This window comes from Haliaeetus leucocephalus, unplaced genomic scaffold, assembly GCF_000737465.1.
Source record: "Haliaeetus leucocephalus isolate CR32 unplaced genomic scaffold, Haliaeetus_leucocephalus-4.0 Scaffold195, whole genome shotgun sequence".
Lineage (NCBI taxonomy): Eukaryota > Metazoa > Chordata > Aves > Accipitriformes > Accipitridae > Haliaeetus > Haliaeetus leucocephalus.
In genome coordinates, this window is record NW_010972631.1 from 2,116,779 (window position 1) to 2,142,637 (window position 25,859).

General features: G+C 37.6%; 1 protein-coding gene across 1 annotated transcript in view; it reads right to left on the bottom strand.

Moving 5' to 3' along the window:
- ZNF292 (zinc finger protein 292) overlaps positions 1–6,773 on the bottom strand; it is a 29,179-nt gene extending 22,406 nt beyond the window's left edge. Inside the window, exons 1-4 of the mRNA XM_010565721.1 lie at positions 6,768–6,773; positions 2,825–2,979; positions 2,208–2,286; positions 662–797 (exon numbers count right to left, since the gene is read on the bottom strand). Coding sequence (XP_010564023.1) covers positions 662–779 — 118 coding nt within the window. The 5' untranslated portion in view covers positions 780–797; positions 2,208–2,286; positions 2,825–2,979; positions 6,768–6,773. The remainder of the gene's footprint in view (positions 1–661; positions 798–2,207; positions 2,287–2,824; positions 2,980–6,767) is intronic.
- Between the last annotated feature and the right edge of the window lie 19,086 nt (positions 6,774–25,859).

Consider the following 25,859-nt stretch of genomic DNA (forward strand, 5'->3'; position numbering starts at 1 on the left):
GTGTAACTCTGCTATAGACACTTAGATGTGATGGTTCATACAAATTTTAAAATCAATTAGGCAAAGAATCAAAAAAAAGCTAAGACTTACTAACAAAAGTATACCACTTCTGAACTGCAAATCATTAACAATGGAAATAATACATCAAGAAAATATCATTGTAAGCCTCTGCTGATCATATACTCTTCCCCATAGAACTGCTGTTAGCCATTCTCAAAACTCTGGTCTACATGAATCTTCAGTAATGGCCCTCTTTGCATTTCATAACTGAGTAAATGCCATTCTCATTAAAAAAAAAAAAAAAAAAGGTATTTTTTATTTTTTGTTTTATGTCAGATAATCCTTGTATATCAGTACTGAACTTACCCCACTGTAAAATAGCCTGTATGTAATCTCCCTTCATGCAGTTTATAAAGAAAATGGCAAGAGATCTCCAGGTATGATTGCCTTTTATGCAAAATACCAACATTAAATTCTTTGTATATTCTTAGGAACATACTGTCTTAATAATTCAGACAATGCTACAAGTGTATTTATTTATATAGATTATAAATTATCACATAAACCATATTCAACAAAAGACTTCCATATCTGATAATAATATTTCAAAGTATTACAAAAATGAGGCATATTTTATCTCAATCATCATTTTAAATTTTACCTTTATCTGGATCCAACTGTTCCTGGGAAAGAATACCACACAACACTGGGTTCTTCCACACTCCCTTCTCTTGTGTAAGTGTAGTTAAAATGTGCAGTTCCCGGCTGCCATTTTCCATCAAGTTTTTATGAGCCACCTGAAGAATATATTTTACAAAACAAAGTATTGTTAAAAAGAGCTATTCAGAATGTCTTTTACACTCCTTTATACCTTATGTCAAAAAAATCCCCCCTTACCAGATAAAGAGTGTTTTTTTATACATTTAAATCTTAATATTCAGCCTATAGAGGCTTTACTTCTGCCTCTGTTGTCCAAGATTTAGGCTGAGAAACCAAAATGACTGAGTGCCCCAAACTCGCCTTGAGATTTATTAAAAGGGCTACTTCTTAAATTTCTGAAACTATATTTTGAAATAGGCCTCCCTTTTAAAATGGATGAGCAAATTCTCTGGTCCACGTATTGGTCTGGCACCAGCTGCCTAAACTCTTAGACTTTTCAGACTCTTCAGCAACTCAATTTTTTTGCACTGGAGACACTGAAAAAAAATATTTTTGTAAAGATGAAAGATTTAAAGTGTAAGACCTCACTGCATGGTTCTATGCAAATATGATGAAGGCAGGCTGGAGTTTTAAAATCAACTAAAATAGTTTCTACTGCATTTAGATACTAGTATAAACTCTGGAAGCAGATGTATGCTTGGGAGCAAACTAAGTACCTGCGAAAATCTGCAGCTTAAATAGCAATGCATAAACAACACTGGTCCTTAAAAAAAAAGAAAGGACTCACCTCTCTCTTCGCTTTTCTTTTACTTTTCCACCTGCTCTGAAGGCTGTGGAACCTCCCGGCACCAAACAGAATTGATTTATACCAGGCAGTTGCTAGTCAAAATGCTACTCTCAAAATCAGCCTTGCATCTTCCTATGTTATTTAGGCCGAGAATCCTGAGGTAACTGTATCTGGTCTTTTTCACTATTATTCTTTCCTTCTCTATAACCCCCACTTTTTTTTTTTTTTTTTTTAACTGTAGGCAGGACCTCCCACTACATATTTCTGATAAATACTGAGGAGCAGAACTTGTTTCAACATCCTTCTTTAAAGCAGAGCTCTAATCCTTAACCAGCTAGTGCCCCATGGGAGATCTAACAAACCTGCAGTATCAACAGATCTTTCATTCATAGGAAGTCTCAAATATACAGCCATAAATAGTAAAGAATGACTTATATGATATTATTTCATTTCTAACAGTGTTAATAGACAAATACCTTTTAAAACATGAGCTTTCTTTCAAGTATCTGAAAATATTTTTTTTCTCCACAGCTGCTACACGAACAAATGACAAGAACACACTACATGCTCCACAGCTGCTACATGAACAAGACAAATTATATGACTGACAGCAATTACTGCACAGAATCTCCAGCTGAAGGCCTTGATCTTTATTAGCCACCAGGAAACAAGACTTCAGACATGCTACATACTTAATATCCCTAGGTTTCTAAACCATTCTTAAAAGCGATTAAGTCTTCATTTCATGAATCAAACTCACCTGTACAAAAGCCTGAAATTCTTCCCATTTATTTTCAGGTAAATCAAGAGGCAGACACAGTAGAAGTTCAATACAGCTTCTGGAAGTCAAATGGGAATATTATTCGATGCAATTTTTGGCTTTTAAAATGTACAATCAACAATTCTTTATTCTAGTATCCAAACAGTTATTTGTTTGAAATGCCAAAGTCACAAAACAGTTTGCTTTCTTTGAACATATAAAGAAAAGGTGGTCATAGACACTCTCGCAAAAACTGTTAAAGCAAACTCTCTAAAAGAACACCAATTTAAAAAAAAAATTGGATTTATCATTCAAGTCCAACCCTGTAACAGCCTGTGTAAATTGATGCACTTTCAGACTGCATGCAGATCAATAGTAGCTAAGTGTTTCAAGCCAGGGATGTTGGCTCAGCCTAGACCAGGAGTCCTTCTCAAGACTGCCCCATTTCCAACAACCAAAGATGTTCTCTCTCCCATACAGCATTCACCATGAGGAAGGAAGGTGCTTCCCAACCTATTTAGAATTTCTGTAGACTGTGAACTGGATTGGGAAACCATTTACGCAGTGAAAAGTTAATACCATACAGGCTGGTTTTAGTAACAGAAAAATATACTCACAGTGCTAAACGTTCAAGCACAAAGGCTACATTTTCACACTCAGAGGTAAGATAAGGTCGTGCTTTAACATAACTTCGGATAGCCACTGTATACACCTCTAACAGGGGCAGAGGGTCTTCTGATGTTTTCCACTTTTCTGCATATTCCAGCAAAGTCTGTTTAGGAGAAGGAAAAAAACACCCCCAAATTCAGGAACAAATATACGTTTTTAGTTTTATATTCCTTACTAGTAGACTATCCTTCTTAATGATTACATCTATCTCCTTAATATGAATTACATGTTCTCAAAGCATGCCTTTTTTCCTTAAGATTTATTGTTTCATTACAACTGGAACTTAAACTCCACACACAATCATTCTCTGATCATACAAAAATGTTATGAATGACACCTCCCCCCTACGGTATCACCATACGATTAATTTTAAATTCATATTTTCCAAATATAGAAGCCGGAAGAGCATATCTGGGAACATCATACTTTACTTTTTTTTCAGAAATTCATAATTAAGGGACTGAAAACTCTTTTTTTTAGACATTCACCTCTACAGTTCAGCTTCTAAAGCAAGTAAATTTGAAAGTACTTTTAAGCTTTTATTTTAACTTCTCTACTTTCAGGAACAGCTTTACATTTCCTTTCTTTTGCCACCTTGCCAATACAGGCATCTTCAGGCTACCACTTTTCACATGGTCCTGAAAGGAATATGAACTATGCATTTTAAAGACACTGTTTATACACCAAAAACTCATCAATCAAAAAGTTGTTTTCCTACTTGCCACATAAATACCTACAAACAGTGATTTCAAAATAAAACTCAGAGTGATGGAATAACCACCACCACCCAAAGTACAAAAGGCTTCCGTTCATTTCAGTCAGGGCCAGGGGACTTGGACTCAGACACACATAAAGGTGGAGTAGAGAGTAAGGTTCTGTGCTGGTTTTGGTTGGGGTAGAGTTAATCTTTATAGAAGCTAGCATGGGGCTGTGTTTTGGATTTGTGCTGAAAACAGTGTCCGTAAGGCTGAGATGTTTTGGTTCCTGCTGAGCAGGGCTTACCCAGAGCCAAGGGCTGTTCTGCTCCTCACCCCACCCCACCAGCGAGGAGGCTGGGGGGGGCACAAGGAGTTGGAGGGGACACAGCCGGGACAGCCGACCCCAACTGATCTGAGGGGCATCCCAGACCATAGGACGTCATGCTCAGCATATAAAGCTGGGGAAGAAGAAGGAAGGGGGGACGTTGGGAGTGATGGTGCTTGTCTTCCCAAGTCACCGTTAGGCGTGATGGAGCCCTGCTGTCCTGGAGATGGCTGAACACCTGCCTGCCCGTGGGAAGGGGGGAATGGATTCCTTGGTTTGCTTTGCTTGCGTGCGCGGGTTTTGCTTTACCTATTAAACTGCCTTTATCTCATCCTGTGAGTTTTCTCACTTCTACCCTTCTGATTCTCTCCCCCATCCCACTGTGAGGGAGGTGAGTGAGCGGCTGCGTGGGGCTGAGTTGCCACCTGGGGTTAAACCATGACAGGTTCTCATGTCAACATCCAAACCATGTCACCACTGGATCTCTGCTGTCAAGCCTGGGGTAGCTTAAAGGATTGCAAACTAATTCCTGCACTACGGCAGGTTGCAGCCTGTCATATTAATCATCAATTTTGCTGTTTGCTTCTTGGGGGGCATAACAGACAGAAAGCTCAGGGTAACAGATAGCAATTTTGGTTGTCCGACACCCTGCTCAAAGCAGGGCCATTAGAGTAAGTTCTTTGGAGTAACGTCCAATGGAGCTGCAAGTACCCTGAGGGACAGAGACTGGACAGCCTCTGTGGGCAACCTGTTTCTGAGTCTGACTACCATTTATTGGGATCTCCCCCCACCAGTACCTAGATGCAGTCCCATGGGTTCTGTGGGATTAATAAAGACATTAATCTCCCTCAACCTGCTGGCCACACTCTCGCTAGTACAGCTGAGGGTGTAGCTGGCGCTCTGCCGCAAGGGCACGCTGCTGGCTGTTCAGGAGGACAGATGGGTTGCTGTCTGCAGAGCTACTGCCCAGGTACCCTCTACTGGTGCACAGGGCTACTCTCTCCCACACTCAGGGCTTTGTGTTTGCCTCAGCCGAATTACGTGTCAGCCCATTCCCCCGGGATGTTGAGGTCCCTTCTCAGTCATCTCCCTGACCTCCTGTGCATCGACTGCTCCCACCAATTCGGTATCATCTGCAAATGTGCTGAGGATACACTCTGTCCCCTCATCCAGTTCACTAATAAAGAAGTTAGAGAGTATCTGCTTCAGTGTCAAGCTTTGGTAGGATGCCACAAGTAGCCTGCTGCCATCTGGACTTTGTACTACTAAGCACAAATCTTTGAGACCCACAGCTCAGCCACCTCATTATATTGCCTGGATAAGTGCACTATTTCACGATTTATAAGGACACTACGGGAGACGAAGTCCAAGGTCTGGCTGATGTCAGGCAGAAAACCATCTGCTGCTATTCCCTCATCTGCAGAACGAGCTATTTCATCACAGAGGGAAATCAGGTTTGTCAGTGTGAAAGCTTTTTATATAGCTCATACTGTCAAGGCCATTCAGCAAAAGTCACGGTTCCCCTTTTTATTAATGTCAGCTGTAATTAAAACAATTTTAACAATATTGGTTCAATTCTGACAAGGTTTGCTCCAGTAAGGAAAATCAGAGCCCTCTGGACAATAAAGCTGTTCTGCTACAGAATCCCCCTGTAGCATACATACCTATGTATGTAGAATATATACCTGAACAAAAACCAGAATAAAGTGGTTCTCAACTCATCTTAACATGCAAACACTAAAATTTTGTTTAATTTTTAATATGCAAAGGTAATAATTTTAACGAACTTGCTATGTCTGGGATATAACGCAAATCAAACGATAAAATCGGACTTTGAGCAAGTTGTCTCTGGCTTTATGTATTAGAGTAAGAAAACTGAACATTAATTCTTCAGGAAAGGCCAGTCAGTCACATTAAAGGACAAAACAAAACTAGGTTTAATCCTGTCTTCAACTCTACTAAGTTCAACATAAGTTAAATTCAGCATTGCCCTGTCTATGTTAGATATATGTACTGAGTTAGCTAGTGGTACTACTAAGGACATACTTAAAATTCTTGTATTTGGCAGTGTCCAAAATATACACTCTCAATAAAAAAAAGTCAACTATATTAAACTGAATCAGAAGACTGTTTAATGTGGTTATTCGCAGTCACAATACCACCGCCAGGTTATAGCACAGACAAAACATGGACCAAAGGTATCCCAGTCAAGGATGTAACAGGTAAGAAATATGCAGTTTTTGGCAAACTATTGCATTAAAACCTATTTTGGTTTTAAAGGAGTTCTCAATACACTGTCACCTTAAAAAGTTACATACTGTACCTTTCTGCTGGGGTAGCAGATGTTTCTGCAGCATCTAGTGCTCCCTACTGGAACCTTGAGCTCAACTGGAATATTGTCTGTTTTACTGTAATACCCAATATGATGCTCTCCTAACAGCAGCAAAAAAGCATCACAGATCACAGCAGAGAAATCAAGGAAGAGTAGAATACAGCAGAAGCATGAAAGAAGCAACACAGGAGGACTGGATAAACAAGCTAACAACGTTAGCAAACATCTATTTTGGTACCATTTGGCAATTTTGATCAATGCACTAGAATAATCAGAACAAAGGAGTCTGCTTCAAAGAACCTTGAAAGAAACTCCAGTAAAAAGTCTCCCTCTGACCAAATACTCACATAATCAGATTTACTCTGATTTCAGTTACTGATCTGTCATAGAGGACATGTTTAAGGATGCTAGCAGTAAAACAGCAAAGCTGAAGAAAAAACAGCCTAAAAAACCCAAGTGGTAGCTAACTTACCAGACCAAGGCAGTAACAGGTTGCATGAACCACCATTCAGTTTTATCCCACTGATTGTCCAAACCTGGTAGAGCTGGCCTGGCCATCATAAATCTGCCAAATAGCTTCTGCCAGTAAGGTAAGCTTATATTTAGGAAGTTGATATATGAAGTCATGAATCCTTTTTAATACTAGAATCACTAGGTTTACCTGTTAAAGACTTGATGTAAATCTCATTTTGAATGTGGCCCATCTACCTTTACTAGCATCCTCTTCAGAAGAGCACAGCAAGCAACAAGGTTAATGCAAGCTTTGCAAGTGGAGGACATTTCAAAGTTAGCTAACAAGCCAGGACAACACTTCGAGACTTTCAGGATATGTTAAGTTGAGCAGAACGGGGAAGAAGAAAGGGGTGAGGAAGGAGACTTAAGCGGGGAGATGTAACTAAGCAATTGATCTTCTGAGAAGCATCACTGAAGAATTATCAAGAGGATTCTCACTAACTGTTGCAAAGACAGCAAAACCTAGAATCAAAAGAAGAAACTAAAGGCCTCAATAGAGACACACTAATTCATAAAGCAAGGCATGACAGGTGACCATGGAGACCTGTACAACCAGATCAGAAGATCTCAAGTTTCATGCGGCAGGAAAGAGAGACCTTAAAAGTAGTCAGCACGCTATAAAACCTCCAGCTAGGCAGTATCACCATCCAATCTGCATAAGGGATGACACAGGCCCATCATGACAGAACCCAGCTGGAATTCTCCCAGATAATTAGGAACTTTACAGAAATACTATGTAGTCATTAACACCAGAAAATTGGACTGGTGAAGAACTACAAAAGCACTTGCAGAACCTATGAAAGCGCAACCAACACTACTCCAATCCACGTCCAGATTAATAAGGACAAATTGAAGCAAGTAAAATTTAATTTTGAAAATATGAGGTTCAGTAGTAGTTAACCAAAACCAAAATAAAAGTAGATATAATCAACACATCAGCAAATTCTCAGAATCCACCACTTAACAAAAAATATTTGCTAAGTTGGTGAACTGTTACTACCACTACTGTCCTTTAAAAAGCAGCATGTACAGATGCAAACACACTGTATAAAGTAAGCAGGGAAGTTTGTGCTATAACACAGTGGCACTAATTTCAGCATTAAATAGTGCTATTTTTATCTTGTATATATAGATCAGCCACTTCCAAGCCATTACATGAACTATATTAAGCACTTACGCCCACCACGCCCTTCAAAAGTATTCGTCAGTATGACAGATTTCCTTGTCTGGATGTCCCCAGACTACACAGCACTGCCACTGTACAAAGAAAATCAAATTCATTCTGCTTTGCTTAATGAATCGTTGTTGTGCTCTGCTTACAACCATAAAAAGAAAGAATTTTACCCCCAGCTCTGGGCCTCATTAAGTTATTTATCTCCCTAGTCAGGACATGCTTGTTAATCAAGCCAAGTACTGTATTCAGAGCACAGCAGCAAAGTTTTGTTCCTCTGTGAGACTGAAACAGCATTTTATTTCAGCAGCAGCTTACACAGTCAAGAATGCTCCAAAAAATGGAATAATCTCAATTTGTACAATAAAAATCAGTATGTATTATATCCGTGATTTAAACTGTAGAAAATATTTAGTCATGAGTAATATTCAGACAAGACATTTTATCCTTTTCCATCTTTAACAGAACCCTTACATGAATGCTGCAGTAGCAATACAGCCACTGGAGGATGCTTTTCTACTTTCAAAAGTTATACTGAGCAATCTTCTTTGCTAAAACTAGCCCTACAATACCAAAGCTGTGTTAAAATATGTTTCATACTAAAAGAAAGCATTATTTACTATTAACCAGAGTTTCACATGTACAGTCCACATCTACATGCTTCTTCAGCTCTTAAAATCAGATTCTCACCCCTGTAGGTATCTGAATAAGGGCAAGCTTACTTAAATACGTTCAAACATGCCTGGGACTGCCACTTCCATTCCCTGCTCAGCCCAAGGGACTAAACTAAAACCAGTAGTCACACAGGTAAGCAGCACCTCTCAAACCACTCCAGTAACTAGCAAAACCTCTATTTCAGTGACCTCCCTCAAGCACATCCGCACAGGAGAAAAGTCCAAGCAACAAGCTTGATAAAATCAAATTATCTGGAGATGAGCCTTTAGGAGCTGCACACAGAGTGGCTGCAAGAACGCCTTCCACGAAGTCAATGTCTGCAGCAGCAGAGGTAGCTAAGTGATGACTGAGCTCCAATGTGAATAGCCAAGTTCAGGAGTGACAGCACTTCTCAGCGAGATTGCTCTGCCACTTCATGTTCATGTGGAGCACATTCCCACAAAGTCACAGCTCCCCTTCGGTTGGCACAACCCCACTACCCACTCCTCCAGTACCTGCCAATAACTGATTGATCCAAAAGAGCAGCTGCTTTCACAGGAACCATCAAAGGGGCTGATTCAAGAAAACAGGGCAAGCTTTATTCAAAGGTGGTAAAGGATGGCTATAATTCTGTTGGCACCAAGAGAAATTTCAAAAGAAAGTGAAGGCTACAGTCAAGAAAGGGCATAACATAAGAAAATCAGTGAAGAAGGTCTCCCATACCAACTATCCACATGATTTAAGAACCTTTTCCCTGGCTTAAGATTCTCACCTGTGAAGAAGGCAGGTATGCTCTAATGACCAGAACCATTCACAGCTTGTATCATTAGATACATTATGAGCAAATGAAAATGAATTGGGGATCCTGAGTTTGGTATCATCACATAGAGGAAGATGCAGAGAGATGCTGTATGCCCTAATGAGCCTGACACCATAACTACTTCAGTCAAATCAGGTTCCACTGACTACTCTGGACTGGTTTAGAGTTGGCTGCTTGGGATTAAAGGGACTGCAGGGAAGAAGACATATACCATAACTTGATCCAGAACAAAGACATCCTAAAGACAAGATCAAGAGAAAAGAAGCAAACGTTGCTTACTAAACTCTGCTAAATGCCTCGGAATGTCAACAACCCCAAAGTATGGACTGCAGCATGGTAGATTAGGTCTATCACGGTAATGTGGTTTAATATGCTATGTCAGGAATAATGTGTAGCCATAATGGGTCTGTATGAAGATTGTGAGGGATCATTCAGAACAAGAAACATTTCGAACTGGAGGCTACCTGAAAACTGAAGGCAGTTAGCCATGAGACTCATACACAAAGAGCACTTACATCAAACAGGTATTCAATAACAGCTTGCACATATACAGTGTCACCAGGCAGCATGCTGCAACTGTGAGTGTGCGGTCAAGGATTCCACCCCTGGGTAGAAAGCCCATCTACGTGAGGCTTGTTGGTGGAAAATGCCAAGAACTGAACGTCAACAAAGATTGCCAGTAGTGACAATGGAAGATGTAGCAGTCTGAGCAAAGGAATTAAGGTATTGCAGCAATGACTCTGGAACACTTCGTCTTGACAAATCTCCTAGAAGAACCAGGGTCGGTGAAGTCTCCTTCACATACCCAAATACTGAACTGGATGGGGCAGAGGCATAACCTCTAGCAACACTTCAAGGATAAAGAAGTTTCTCTGTCTTAAATAAATATATATGTAATTTACACATGTGCAAATACATACACAGGCTCTCATATTATAACAAATCTCCTTTCAGTTACATTATTCTTGCTGTGGGACTAGGATAATTTTGTTCTCAAACCAAACTATTTTTTTTGTTACCTGAAAAAACAAATTGGACAAATAAGCTACATAACCAAAGGGAGTATAAGTAAATTTAAGAAATTAACGTAGTTTCAGAGATGGCAGCTTTAAGGTGTGTTATCTGTAAAGTATTTCTGTAACAACTCAAGAAGACTTACTTGAGTCTTATGGTTCCTCTGTAAGAAAACTACTCCTTTTCTAAATTCCAAATTATCAATTACTCTGAAAACCCAAAGACAACCACATGAGCTAACATACATGGTGAACATTTTTGGCTAGCATCCCATGTGAGTAAAGTTCAAAACCCAGCTTCATGGCATCTGAAAATTTTATATAGCAAAATGTATACTCTATGGTGTGTAAGAAGTTTAAGTTCAGCAGTACTGGAATAAGACAAACCAAACAGGGAATAATTTATATAATCTGAAAAGGCACGTACTTTTTTGGTGGATGAAGGAGATGATTTGAGGTATTTTTTGGTGGTGGGTATAATAAGAATAAAGCACTTACAATAGTATAAGAGAATTTACAAGTTATAACCTCTCTCATGGACTCCTATTAAATTTGTTATGTTCTGGAGTCATGCTACTTAGTACGCACGGGAATTATTGCCAAACTGTTAAATGAATGCAAACAAAACATCATGCTTCATATTAGAGTAGCTACACAAATGCTCTTCCTTTCTCAGATAAGACTGTTGTGTTTCCCCGCAGTGTGGCAGAAAGTAAGGTAATCTAAATCCCAACAAAAAAAAAGAGGCAAGACTTCACATTTATTGTGTGTAAACCCACAGACACCAACCACAGAATATGATGGTTAACACCTATAGTCTTAAAAAACACAAACCCATCAAAACAACACATTATCTAAATAGCTAAGCTAAATAATATTACATAATTATAAAAATAATTATCAAGCAGGGTGTGCTACCGTAGGGTGTTCAGTGACACATTTTAAGTTATGACGCTGTCTTTATTCTAGTCCACACATAGTTAAATACTGAGTGTAGCAGTGAAGCACCTAAGCCAAGCTCACAGCCTTTCACTTCAAACTGCCTGGAATCAACACTCATCTGTAATTTTTAAATAAAAAACACCGACATTTTTCCACCTGTCAATGTGACCAGGAAGTAGTTCAGAACAGGAATTGATCTTCCAGGTTTAATAGGTACTAGCACCACAAAAGTTAAAGGAGTTTTGATTATTTACATCACACTGGCAGCAACTGCAAGAACATAATGTAGACATTAGTTTAACATGTGACTATTTAGTATTTAATTTGTGATGTCATAACACTTCACACTTGAACAAAAAATTTTGGTTGATTGTCAAAATCAAAAGCCACCCAGATTTTTGGTATCCTGATAAATTTCCAACTTAATGTAAAATCTATTATTACAGCACTTTTATAATAAAACATGTTTTGATTTCAGAATTAGCAGCTTGTGAAAATATTCATCTTGTGACTGCTTGTATTTTCTTGAAGATCTAGACTTGAAATAGAGGCTTATGATTACACAAACCACAGAATATCTCAGAAAGAGGTATTTGCAAGACACTGGTATCAGTTAGTAGAACAGAGCTAATTTTGTGCTGAAGAGAACATCAACATCCTTCTATATATGCATGTGCACAAAAATATATGCAAAACCAGGTCCCGATATACTGATCCAGGCCAGAAAATTAATCCTGGAGCCTGATCCATGGGCCTACAGCCCACAGAAGTCTTGGCTTTCATTTAAAGAAAACCATTTCTAGCTCTTGGATTTTCTTTTTCTGATGTTAGCTGATATAATGATAGATACTTGACTCTCCAAATGGCATACAACATGCCCTTCCCCACAAAACACCAGTTCTCATCAAGATCCTTGAGGCAGTACTGTGAATTCAATGACTTCATTGCCCCTCTCTTGTTAGGAGGTGTCATCATGATTTCAAACCAGAAAACCTGAGCAGTAGCTGGAAGCAGCAGCACAGTATATAGATAATTTAAATCAGTAATTCTAGTTTCTTGCATAGGCAAACATTACAGTCTTTATTGCTTACAGTTTCCAGCACTCTGGGGAAAGAAAAACCCCAAACCAAGACCATGGCCAGCTCCCACAACAGACCAAGATAGATATGGTAGACATGACCCCAACTCACTGCCCTGCCTTTCTGTCTCATCCAGTTTAAGGGTATGGCAACATCTTCATTTTTTTATTGTTCCACATGTAACCCCATGGTGGAAACAACAGCTTTGCACAGATTTACACAAACTGTGAAGGAACAACTTTTTTTAAATTTCTCTCTGTAGTGCAAGTTTTTAATATGCTTTAAAGAACAAGGTCTGAAAGTAAAGTTAAAAGGATTTTTACCCAGTGTTTCCAATAAGGAAAATAGCTTATACCACTCCTATGGGTTGCAGTAGTCCAAAATACTGAATTACACCTTCATTGATAAAAAAAGTCTAAATCAAACTCCCATAAAGAGTGTAGTGTTTTCTTTTCTTTTTTTCAGCATTACTGACAGTTTAAAGAAGTTGTGATTCTGTGCTTACTAGTAAGTTCACTTGTACTCTGCACAGCCATTTTCCTAATGTTTGTTCTTTATCATCTTTTAACTAACATTTATGGAGTAAGGGCTATTAGGACCTTGAGAAAAATCCATGACCAGAGCTAATCCTTAATCAGCAAGAAACAAGTTTTAATTCCTATCAGCTCCCCAAACATGTTCAGTGTGTAGACTCAAGTGCTTGTGCCAGCACAAAGCAAAGAAAGCAGAATTATTTCTTTCCAGGAGAATGTTGTCTTGAGACCCTTAAACTACTGCATTCAATCAGTAGGACAACATGAGCAGATTTATCTGATTTCTTCTTTGAACAATGCTAATAACAAGCAATGACTTTCATAACTGCCTTGCAGGACATGTACCCTGCTTCTATGTTCCCTAATTTTATGTCCTATATGCTAATACTTGTAAAACATGCAACTTGGATCCACTTTGCTTAATGTACTTTTTGAAATGAGCAACTGGAATTTCCTCTAGAACAGTATGAAAATTAAGAACTGGCCACAGATGTGTCATATACATTCAATCCATGATTTATGAATTGAATACGACTAGTAATTAAACTACCAAGAACTTCACCAGTCATAAAGCTAAAATTCTCCTCTTTGCTGTCTTAAAAGTCTTCTGAGTTAATTTTCTAATTCACTTCACTATTCTTTGGCAACCTCAGTATGTTGCTAACCAGCTCAGCTGAAGACAAGTGTCAGTAGCTTGTTCTCTTGCAGAAACGGCACCCTATCTGGAGCAACTCACTTGGGCATCATTTGCAAAGCAGCAAGACTAGATACAAGCTCCAAAGTTACTCTCCTTGCACTAGACAGGGCCCTTCTCTGGTTCTGTTTAGTCTGTACCTGCTTTATTTCTCAATTTTCAATTCAATTTTGTATGAATATTGTTACATTCAAAGAGTTCTGATAAATTTTCATTATTCTTGATTTAGTGAGATTTCTTTCTATATTTGGATGTCTAAAATTTGTCTAAGACTTCGAGTTTACTAGACTGCTATGGGAAAAATCTCAAATAATTATTCTTGCCAAAGAGTTAGTTCAAAAATATTAACTGCCAAAATATTCATTTTCCTTTTCTAAAAAGTACATGAAAAGATGTTTCTTGTCAAAATCCTATGTAACTTTTCACACTGAGAAAAGCAGACAATTCTCTTAATTTAGCCTGGAATGCCAGAGATACACACATCTCAGAAATAAGTAAATGGTCAGTCAGTATCCTGAAAGACAGGGATTTTTTTTATTTGAAGGAATAAATCACCTTATTGTGGCAATACTATTATCTAACTATAAGACAAGGAGAGCGAGAGATGCAAATTGGTATGATTTAAATAGATGTTCTTTGGAAACAGCTGTCTTCTACATTAGATCTTGTTATAAACTCAGATCCGTTGACAGACATTGCCTTTTAAAAACATGCAACAAAAGTGAAAGGGAGTAGAATTTGTAGCACCTTGTACTGTTTCCATCACTCAAGTGCTACTCATGATCTATGTAGTTTTCTTCTTCCATACAAACTGGGGAACTACAAGGCTGTATGTTATTTATTTCCTTCAGGTCATGAAATACATTGCCTGTGGTCAGCCAATGAACAGCACAAAAAGAGAGTGCTAACTTTAATACTCTGACCTTTAAAAGCTCCATGTTACTATCTGCTTGCAATTATTTCAACTCTCACTTCCTCAAATTTCTTGTGTAATACTTCAGATGAGCAAGAACTACCTTTCAGACATACATAACTGTATTTTAAGAATGTAATGCACAATAATAATCTAAGATACCTCCTGCTGGTCAACGTCCAAGTTACTAAAGCTAGCAATGATGAGCCAGGGGAACTAGGGAAAGCCAGACTCTGCAGCTGTAAGGATATGAAAATGCTTATCGTGCTTACTGAGAGAGTCTTCCTATGCTGACTGCTGCTGAATGGGAAGAACACTGACAGTGCAGCCATACTGACCTGTGAAGAAAACAGATGATGCCTCCCAATTTTCTATTACCAGCACAATCCTCTCTTCTGTATTACAAAATTGAAATGTAGTCCTGAAAGTAAGCTATAAGACTCTTACCAAAACTTCAACTGAAATTAAAATGGAAATGTCGGTTACTGTATCCCAATATCCAGCGCCCTACGCATTTCCTCATTGTTGAACTGCCATCTTTCTGCTTTTGATACTTCAAAAGTAACTTTACTGAAGCTTAGACAAGTGAGATTTACTGTATTTCTTGTAAAAAAATATTTTTTCCCCTTCATGAATCTGTATTTCATTTTGTTGCCTTTTTCATTTATCTCCATACTTTACAGCTAATCACTAACTGAACATAAGGATTTAAGTCTCACTAGTAGGCCTACACCAATTCTCCCTGCTGTGTTCCTTCTCCAACAAAGGAGTTGTCTACTATACAGTTACAAAAATAGCCCAATTAGTAAGATCAAAGATCCCCCCAATACCAACTCCAAGTGTTTGTAATCTTAAGTCAGTTTTCACTTCCAAAACTAAAACGTATCTGCTTCTCCTTGAAAAAGTATTTTCCATTCATATGCTTCACATTGTTGACCTTTTAGGTATGGTAGGCAGGAGTTGCAACTAATTGCTTATGTTTAACTATTACTCAAAAGAAAACTGAACAGCATTGAAACTACTGTTAACTTTCCTTTCCCAGGGGACTTAAGAGCACCATGAAATATTTGCTAAACCAGTAAAGTTCTTGCAGTATCCATGTTTCTGCAAAAGGTATTGTTCATCAGTACTGGAACATACACACAGACACAACTATGCTCAAACTTGAAAAGTCTCCACCAGTTATATCTACACAGTAAATATGCTCACTGCAAGCTCTTGCATTCGGGACCAGTGTCTTAAAGGAGAAATACTGAGGCATCTCAGATGTGCAGCACTCCAAGACAGAACCATGCAAGGCAGCTGTGCACAAGCACAGTTCTTCTAGACACATTCACACTAAAGGTGTGCACACATCCTCATAGTAAGGTCACCAAAATATTTTGAGATCTCAGTATAATTTTGGCAGGTAGGCCACCCAATATAGAAGCTTCAAAAACCATTTAATGAATATGCAGGTCGATACAGTCGCTTTGAGATATCTGAGACAAACACATTTCTTTAAAAAAATGAATACATTGGTGTTTTTTAATACTGATAGATTCACTACTGACTTATCTACAGGAGATACATATAAACAAAAAGTATTTCACAGATCAGCGGGTTAGACTATTTCAAACTGCGATATGAAAATAAAGCTATTACACATAAACCAATTCCTCAGATCAGGGATAGAACAATATGGTGAGAGAAAAAAAATGCCTTTATCAAAAGAGTCAAAAAACACTGAATGTCCACTGTATAAGACACTGCTTTCCAGGAATAAAGATAACAGGGTGAAATGCTCTCTATTCTTTTTAGGATAGGCAAGAAGGAATTTCTCAACTTGCATGCAGAGGTGACAAGCCCCTAAAACAGCAGCAGAGCATGGGTACTGGAGAGTAATCAAGTGCTGCAAATTGTAAGACAGCTTAGCTCATGGCAAAGCCCCTGAATTCAAAGAGATGAAACACGAGGAACATGATGACTTGATCTGTATTCTCGATCAAGTAGCTAGGTATAGAGTCGTGATGTTGATGATGTCTTCTGACTTAACAACAGCGGAATAAAAAGGTTTTTATTTTCTGGGAAACATAGCTAATGTGCTGATTCTTGGGCTGGAGCTAGGCATTCATCTCATTCAAATGAAGTTCATTTTTGAGGGCTGTGTTTTCCAAAGTAAGACTCTGTAAGCCTGAAGCATCATCTCACTGGCTGCTACAACCATTGAAGAACTGAGCATGTCATGAAAATGGCATTGCTCAAATTTCTGGAAAGCCGGTAACAGTCTACTTTGTAAACTATCATAAATTGTACCTTCAAACTAAGCCAGATTTCTGGTCTCGACTCTTCTGTGCAACTCCAGCCCTGTGCCAGTATCATTACAGAATCAAATGAAAAGTCAGTCATGGAACTGAACTGGTAAAATAAAACCAAACCTGTAAGTGAACAGATCTCTCCCTTCAAAGTGGAGCATTAGTCCTGGTTTGCAATGCTGAAACCATCCCTGTCTCAAGAACCCACTGTAAATGAGAAGATGACTAGGACGACAGTACGCACGACTGATGAACAAAAGAAGATGCACTGGGCTGTCATGTCCACAAAGGCCCACAGCATCTAAAAAGGATTTGGTTCACGAAGCATTTCCAGACCATCTGAACTTGATTAAGTGATGCAGCAACATTGCCTGTGATGCCTGAATTCTGTACCATGAGGAAAATGGACTGACTGGTTAAGAATAGCCTTATAACATGTTTTGTTTTTAATGAAGTAGTTGGGATACTATTAGATATCCTAGTTTAGACATCTCTAGAGTCAAGAGGCTTTGGTACCAATGTATCAGTACCAGATGATCTCTTTGTGAAGTCCCACTGCCAAGTTACATCCTAAAGGGACACCAAAACAATCTTTACAGGTGATGAAATACCATTATTCTCAGCCTCGACAATCTACAGCTCCTACAGCTGAAGACCACCTTCTTTTTGTCATCTGCTTTCTCTCCTCCTTGTTGTTCAGCGTTTTACCAGAAGATGGGACAACAAGCCTTTCATCACATAAAAAGCAGGAGTCTTTTGATAACTGCTGCAACTTTTTTTAAAAAAGGTTGTTAGGTTAAGGTTCCCATGAAAGGCACTTTAATTGGAGGAGGCTAAAGGCAGCTAAGGAGTAGTTGGGATGCAACCAGCATTTATGTCCACATTGTACGAGGAGAGACTACCCAACTAAGATGTCAATCAAATAGAATATTCAAGTAAAAACTTGAATAGTTCTTGAACTAGTTCTGCATGTTAAAAAAACCTTACTAATACAATGTCTAATTTAAACCAGGTCTACCTCAGATTTCCCATGAGACTTCACTATTTAAGACACAAATACCATGACAGAGGATTTTTAAAGCATTTAGAAAAGTAAGCTAAATGTTTACATACAGTATGAAGCCCATCATACCTCCTTCCCACTTTAAAAAGCAGGGGTAGGGGGTGGTGCGGGGGCAGCAAGAGTATCTATTCCTTTCTCTCTGGTATAACAACCCTCTGATCAAAGCATTTCTCCCTATCACCATAATCATAATCTATCTTTATTTCCCTTTCACCTTTGCCTCCAACAAAGAACCTCAAACATAAATGACCTGTTTCCATTTTGGGTTTTTTTAGTTGGGATGCTCTACAGGCAAACTGATTTTTAGACTAGAACAGAACTTACATAGAAAAGCATGGATATTTCAAACCTGTCCATTACAAGCATCAGACAGAACAGCACCATCTGAAATACTGCTGCCCTCACAGATACAACAAAATAAAGAATCAGGTCATATCAATGTAAGTCAACAAAATCAGTTCCTATTTATTTAGACCTGTGCACAGAGAGGTCATTTTAGGACAAGCCAACACAGCATTGTAATTCTAATTAATTTCCAAAGCAGTTTAATTAGGCAAATTAAAACTGGTACCAGTTAACTAATTTAGTATTTGTTTACCAAGGCTTAGCACTGTTACCTTGATTTTGCAGGTAGACAAGTGCTGCGAGAGTATTAGCTCTTACATGTTTGTTATTATAATACAACACAATCCGGAACTGAACAGCAAAACTTCAGCAGGTACAGAACATGAGACTGCATTTACAAAACTAAGGATGACAATCAAATCTGATTATCTTCTTTAGTGTGCAAGTACTATTTAAATTATGGTTATGATCAAATAACATCAATCCCATTTTTTACTCAATTTTAGTTTTTAAAACCATTCAAGATTTTAAGTTGTTGATGTGCTATTTTTACTTTCAATGTGCTTTCTGAATTGTTTCACAATAAAGTTGTTACGCAAAGTATAGCTCTAGAAAGCCAAGATGCCTTTGGCTGAAGAGTCAGCTGACGTTGCTTTAATTCTAGTGGAGATATTGACTTGTGCCCAGAAGAGAGGACTGAAGCCAGACTCTTAATTCCGTCATTTACTACAAGATTGTATTTAAGCAATTGTTTTCATTCTCAATTTCTGCAGGCACGGTGCAGAGCTATCCAATTTTTTTTTCCTATTACTACTCCTCCACTGATAGGCTGCAGTTCCAATCTTCTTCACTGTTTTTTCCCTTTCCTTCAAACAGAAAACTCCAGCTGCTTTAACACTTTACACCCCCATCCTAACACCATTGGCTTCTCTATTCTGCAGTTGAAAGCAAAGAAAAGTCAAGTCAAGATTAGTGAGTACTGAATTAGTGAGTTCAAGAAATACTCACAAAGTCAAGACTGATTCATTCAGAGATGAAGTTCAAAACCAAAATTTGAGCTTGCAATTAAGTGCTGGTCCACAAAAAGCTCACAATGACTACAGCACTTCAGTGCAATGTACTGCATAAGAAGCAGATCCACACAGCAGAAAAGCTGGTGCTGAGAACCCAAGTGTCCAGTGTATCCACCACAGGAGATCTTATTTCAAACTAGCTTTCAGGCGGTTCCATTAACTGGATACCTATTAGTGGCTAAAAAAGACTGCCTGCAACTGCTTCTGAAGCACAGCTTGTGGTTTAGTTTCACCCAAAATACATTGAATTTCCACACTGCAAAGGTGGTCCACAATGTAAAACAAAGTGTGGTAAGCAGAGATGATCAGAAGATCACTTTCAAACTGAACTTCTTGTCTGACCCAGAGTGTCCATGTCTAGGCACCTACTATTTTGGTTCACACGTATCTTCTCTGGATATGTTACATTACCTGAAAACTGTTCTTTCAACCACTCACTTTCTCGTTCGTCTACTGAAGAGAGATACTCAGAACAATAAAAGTAGTTTTGTTATAGTGTATGAGCACGTATGTTTTTACACTCGTCTCTATTACAGTGTTTCTCCTTCCACGGGAAAAAAGCCCACACTCTGTTCTACTCAGAGTGAAGTACCACCTACATGATGGCACTGATTTTTATTACTGGTATCTTCAGTACCCAGATACATAGGTATGCACTCTCTGGTACAGATAACCATCACTTATTAAGAACTAATGTGTTTAGGTGTTACCTAAACAAAAAACCACTAGCTCAAATATTTTCTAGTACTAGCTTCCTGCACAGTTTTAAAGGTAATCTGCAAAACAGTACTGCAAATTCTACCCATCTACAAGCCCCCTCTTTTTTTTAAATAAACAACCTCCTCTCACCATCCTCTTCTTTTTTATTCAGTCTGAGTTTTCAGAACAACCATGTAAATCTGAAATGTTGTCCATCAAACCAGAACACAAAGAATAAACTGAATTATAACTGCAGTTTTCTTGTGGCAAAACTGCAAAAATATAAAGATACAAATCTAAGTTTTATGTTCCAGCCTCACCAGAAAAGGAAAAGGAGATGCACAGAAACAGCAAGAAAACAAGTCTTATACATTTATCTTGCAGTAACTCATGCATATATTCATACTGAAGGAAAGCTATCCTCCTGAAGATTTTCAGAGACAACATTAAGTTCAGAGAAATACACACACACACACAGAAAAGGTAACTGTTAAAGAACTGATAGTAACTTCTAATGAATTTTTATTTAATAGAAAGAATTAGAATACATTTGAAATCTAGTAAAGTTGATCAACAAAATGCCTGCAATGAATGAGGCATTTTCTCAGTTTGTTCAATCCCTACACATTTGTACATCCATACAGTAGTTTATGTAGCACATATATATACTATATAAAATAGTTTATTATCCAAAATAAATTTCTTGAATTTTATTCCATGAAAATTACAAAACACAAAAGTTGAGGAAAGATAGAAAGTTAACAAAAATTATCATTAGCTACTTTTTGACTCTTGCCTAAAGAGTCTCCGCAAACAAGCACATCTACTTAGGTCTCTTTCGTGGATTTTTTTTTTTTTTTTTTTTTAATAAATCTCACAGCAGCTTTAGTTACATGAATATGTAATAACTAAACAGATTTCAATGCTTCTGAAAATGCAAGAGTGCATTGATTATTTGAACTCCCCCCTTCCTTTCCCTACATTTATTTATACCACCTAAGGTGTTAATGACCTTGATGGTTCTTTACAACTACTTGACTGTAGCTCACACTCTCATGGCTGCACATCTCTGATAAAGAGAGTTAAGACTAATTGCAGGAAGAATCCATGTAATGATGATCGACAACATAAAGAAACTCACCCTTAAGATTAACTTTTTGAAGATTTTTTAAAATTATTGTTACAATTCCATTTGTAAGGACATTAGCACCCTGAGTCTTCAGCACACAAGCATAAAAAGTTAACCTTGCCTCTGATCCAACTATTTCTACTTCACTAGGCAGATAACAGCAAAAAAATCCAGGTTTGTCTTCTAACGCGTGTTAACTTTGAATAGCAGGGAAGTACCACTGCCCCAATTTACACATACAAAACCAAGACAGATTTAAGTATGCTGTCAAAAAAATACATTTACATTTCTAAAGCAGAGTCTACATTGGAGGAAGGTTTGAAAAAAAGCACCTCAGTAGATACAGAGGTAGAAATAGAAGATAAGCTTGCAGGGCTCTGCTACACCCCTCAGAGTAGTAATTGTGTCATCTACCATTACCAAGAAAATACCACAAAACAAACAGCAAGGAAAAAAGACAACTGACTCTGGAAAGTTAACTACCAAACACAGAACCTTCTGTTAACTGATAGAGAGATGTTTCTCTCCCCAAATGTTAAGTCAAAAGGCACAAGCAATTTGTATGTTTTTCACCTGGCCATGCTGAACATACTGCATGAACTCAGATTGCTAATTATTAAATTGAAAGGAACAAAACAAAAGAGAAATTACCTTGGTGCTATTCTTCCCATTATTCTTCAGTCACTATTTTCCTTAAAATTCAAAACCCAGCTAGTTTTAGACAAAGAACTAGAAAAACCCAGAAAATGAATGGGCAGTCTCTGCTTACACCCATGAACTGTTTTAAAACAAGTAAATTATTTAAAATACCAGGAAATAACTTCATTAAGCCTCATGCTTTGCCATATATAGTAGTAGAAATTATCCTTCTTTAGGCTTGCCTTTAATCTTCAACATTTTGCATTCAATATGCTCCTTCTGATCTTGTCAGTAGTACCTGATTTCTCTCTTGCATCCTTACATAAGAAGTGAACTTGTCATAGTCCTAGGCTACACATCTCTCTATTCAGGTTTTTATTCAGGTCTCAATTTAATGTTGTCATTCCAACCTTCATATTTTAGTCTGTTTAGTTAAAAACAATATTCAGCAGTTGGCTATTAAACAGGCATTTCAGGAATGTGGTGGGATGTTCATTACAGTAAACTTTTATCCACTGCCAGGAAATCCGATTTACCTATTCTTTTAATTATCAGACTGGCATATGGGCAGATTAAGAATAGGAAGATAGCCAGAAATAACTGTGTCTAATATGAAAACATGCGCATTTCCTGCCATATAGGTGACTTGAACCCGTGCTCTCAGTTAAGTGAAATGAGACATTACAAATATTTCTGTAGTTCATCTGCATTACATTTTTGTATTAGCTGTCTTTATCAGCTGAACTTCTCCCACTGATACTTCAAACGTTTTAAATTCTGATGAGAACTTAACTGATAAGCTTCTTCCTCAGCAGAAAGGTTACTTAATTGCCATTTTAAGCTTGTCTATTCAGCACAGTCAAATTGGCATCCCAAAGGATGCCTCCATCTGATCTACACTTCCTGTGAAAGAACAAGGCAAGGTCTACCCAATTCACACAGATCCTAATAACCAACTGTGTTCTTATACCACAGTCAAGGTCCTGCCACCATGTCCACGTGTGAGGAAGGAGAGGAGCCGAGCTTATACTTTCTCCTGAACATATTAGCAACCTTGAGCAGAACTCGGAGCTTCTGCCATCACACCGATGTGGTTCATGAAGTCTGGCTGGGTATCCAAGAGCAGGGTTCAATTGCCATGCCTGTTTCAACTAGAACATTATACAAATTCCGGGTCTGTAGAATTGGATATTTAAGTTTTATCATCTTCACTATCATGGATTCGTAATCAGATGTTACTTTTTATCCCAGCTATTCTCTTCATAAGAGCTACTCACCAATGATTAAAGTAAAAATGAAGTTCAGATTATGTCTTTTGTGATTCTGAACATTTAATCTCTTCTTGTCCTCATCCTTGTGTTCATTCTGTTACAAAACAGTGTATTATCACAAGCTCCTGAGACAAGTAGGAATCACAAGACAAGACTGAGGAACTCCTTACTCATAATTTGATTTAATGCCTGATCACTGAATGTACTTTACTGATTCATCAAAACAATATTCAGTGTATTAGACACGTAAATATCAGACAGGATTTATCTATTCACCAGAATAAATTCTCTCCATCATTTTGAATAACAGAGGACAGAATGAGTTCTACCAAATTCTGTTCTTTATGATATACAGGAAACTGAGAAAGGAACACCATTTTTGCTATCAGCTCAAATTAAAACTCGTAAGATAACTGCTATATTCAACCCAAAAGACAACAAAGAATTACAAAACAAAGACTGGTCTTTATCTTAAAGAAATCCTAAAGAATTTTACTCCATGGAGTTGAGTTTCTCAAAGCAACAAATGCATCTGTCCAGCAGTTAGGAGAGAATGAACACTAGGAGTCAGTATCTGAAGCCAGATGGAGTGCTGGCAGAAGTTGTCCATGTTACAGGAGTCCCTATAAGGACAAAGAATTGTGTGACTAGGTCAGAATAATTAACAAAATAATCAAGTGAGAACTACATTAGCTAGCACAGGATTTTCCTGATTCTCTGATGAAAGATTAGTTTACTTTAGCTTCATACAGGGAATGAGGAAGCCAGAAATATTATATACCAGAAGACTACGTAACAGTTGCCGAAGAGAAGATGGAGAAGAAATTTCATCAAACTATTCTTACCAAAAACTACAGGCACACGTTTTTGCAAGTTTAGTCCAATCTCCTATTGGATCAGACCTCTTTTCGGAAAATAATTTTATAAAGCTCCATTGCCTTTTTGATGTTACATACACCTTCTTGCTGGATGTCTTTGTTCTGCCAAGTACTACGTGTTATTAGATTAACTCTTCCCAAATGAATGCAGTGCAGTTCACCCTTAGAGATGAAAGATCCCAGAAATAATACCATAGAGTTGTCTTTAATGCATATTTGGAAAGACAAATAGAAAAAAAAAAAATATTCCACACCTCAAAAAACCACCTGCAGGATTCTTAAACACAAGACATTAAGTTCTTAACATATGCAAAAGCATAGACCTAATAAAATGGGGAACACTGTTGCAAAAAATAGTTGCAAGTCATATTGCTTACCTGTTATTTAAATTTAAATTTGCAAGTTGTTGTACATCATCGTTTTAGAGAAGCTGATGGCATAAGAATGTCATGTTAGTTTCCCTCATGAAAACTAAATAATTATACACACTGTACTGTAACTACTCAAGGATTTATATGGAGGCCTTTAAAAACAATGCTAAGAAAAAAATATTGATAGATATAAATCAATGCCTGGAGCACTACTTCTTGAAGTTATGCTCCATACATACATGAATTTGAACTAGTTTCTTTGGCTTGTGTGTCAGTTTAGGTAATACATCACAACAAAGAAACAATATGTTGATGTCTCCTAACGTTTCAGTTTGATGCTTAATTTAGGGAAGTCTTATGTAGAAACCACCTACAATATACAGTATGTCTGCATAAAGCCTAGAGTAAAACAATATTATGACATTTAAATGGCAGAGTAAACGGAAAAGGCCAGATAAAATTCCCTGATTCTTAGTCACAATGGAAGCAAAGATTCCCCAGAAGAGCGCCTTTTTTTTTTTTTGCTGCCTTCCCTCAAGATCTGCGGTTTATGAGGTATTCATTCTCTAACAAAATAATAAATTAAAAAAAATTGACAGAGAGATAGAAAATGGGCTGAACATTCAAACAGATATGTAACTTCCTTATCAAGAAACTGAGACACACAATGTGGATATTTTGATAAAATGAGATGCCTTACTGAACATTAATAAATATATATATTCCTTGTACAGTCCTGCACAATAAGGAAGATGTTTTCCATAGTCAGTATTTCATGGTTTTTTTAAACAGTTAATCTTCAATTATCATAGTTTTAGAAAGCAACTTAGATATTATATACATTATTCAAAACTGGGGAATCAGGTTTGGATTTGTGGGAAAAGGTAAAAGCAGGAGTGTATGTGCCAGTACAGAAAGTACCCAATATGTTTAGTTACGCTAGCACAGATGTGCAGCTATTGTTTATAGCCAACTACTATGGTAAATTGAAATCTACAGTAAGGTATTCAGACTTTTTTTTTTTAAAATGGCTGAAGGACTGTGTAAAACAGAATGCCTCTCAGTCTTTGAATGGGCAATAAGAACCAAGGATATTACAGAGGAAAACTAACTGTAACTACACTTCACACCCTGTAAGTGTTAACTTTTGGCTACAAGTATTTATTAGAGAAATGGTAGTTTGCTGATAGGAGGGGTTTTCTTAACTTCAGTAAAAGCATCAAGTAACTTTAACCCAGGAAAAATTGTGCATGAGGGTAACTATGAAACCAAGTATCTATTCGCTGAACAGAAAGCTTTTATTCTTACCCACAGTAACTAAAATCAAGCATTCTGCTTAATATCATATGCAGCACCTTACAGAGGTGAGCTTTTGTCAAGATTCTGAAGTTTTATTGATTTTAATCCCTCCATCTACATTTTGTCATCTTCTTAACTACCTTAATTTGTTACGCTTTGGAGAACTATCACTCTTCTCTGGACTATTTGTAATCAGAAGGATAAATAGTGTGTTTTACAGGAAAAGTACTTAAAT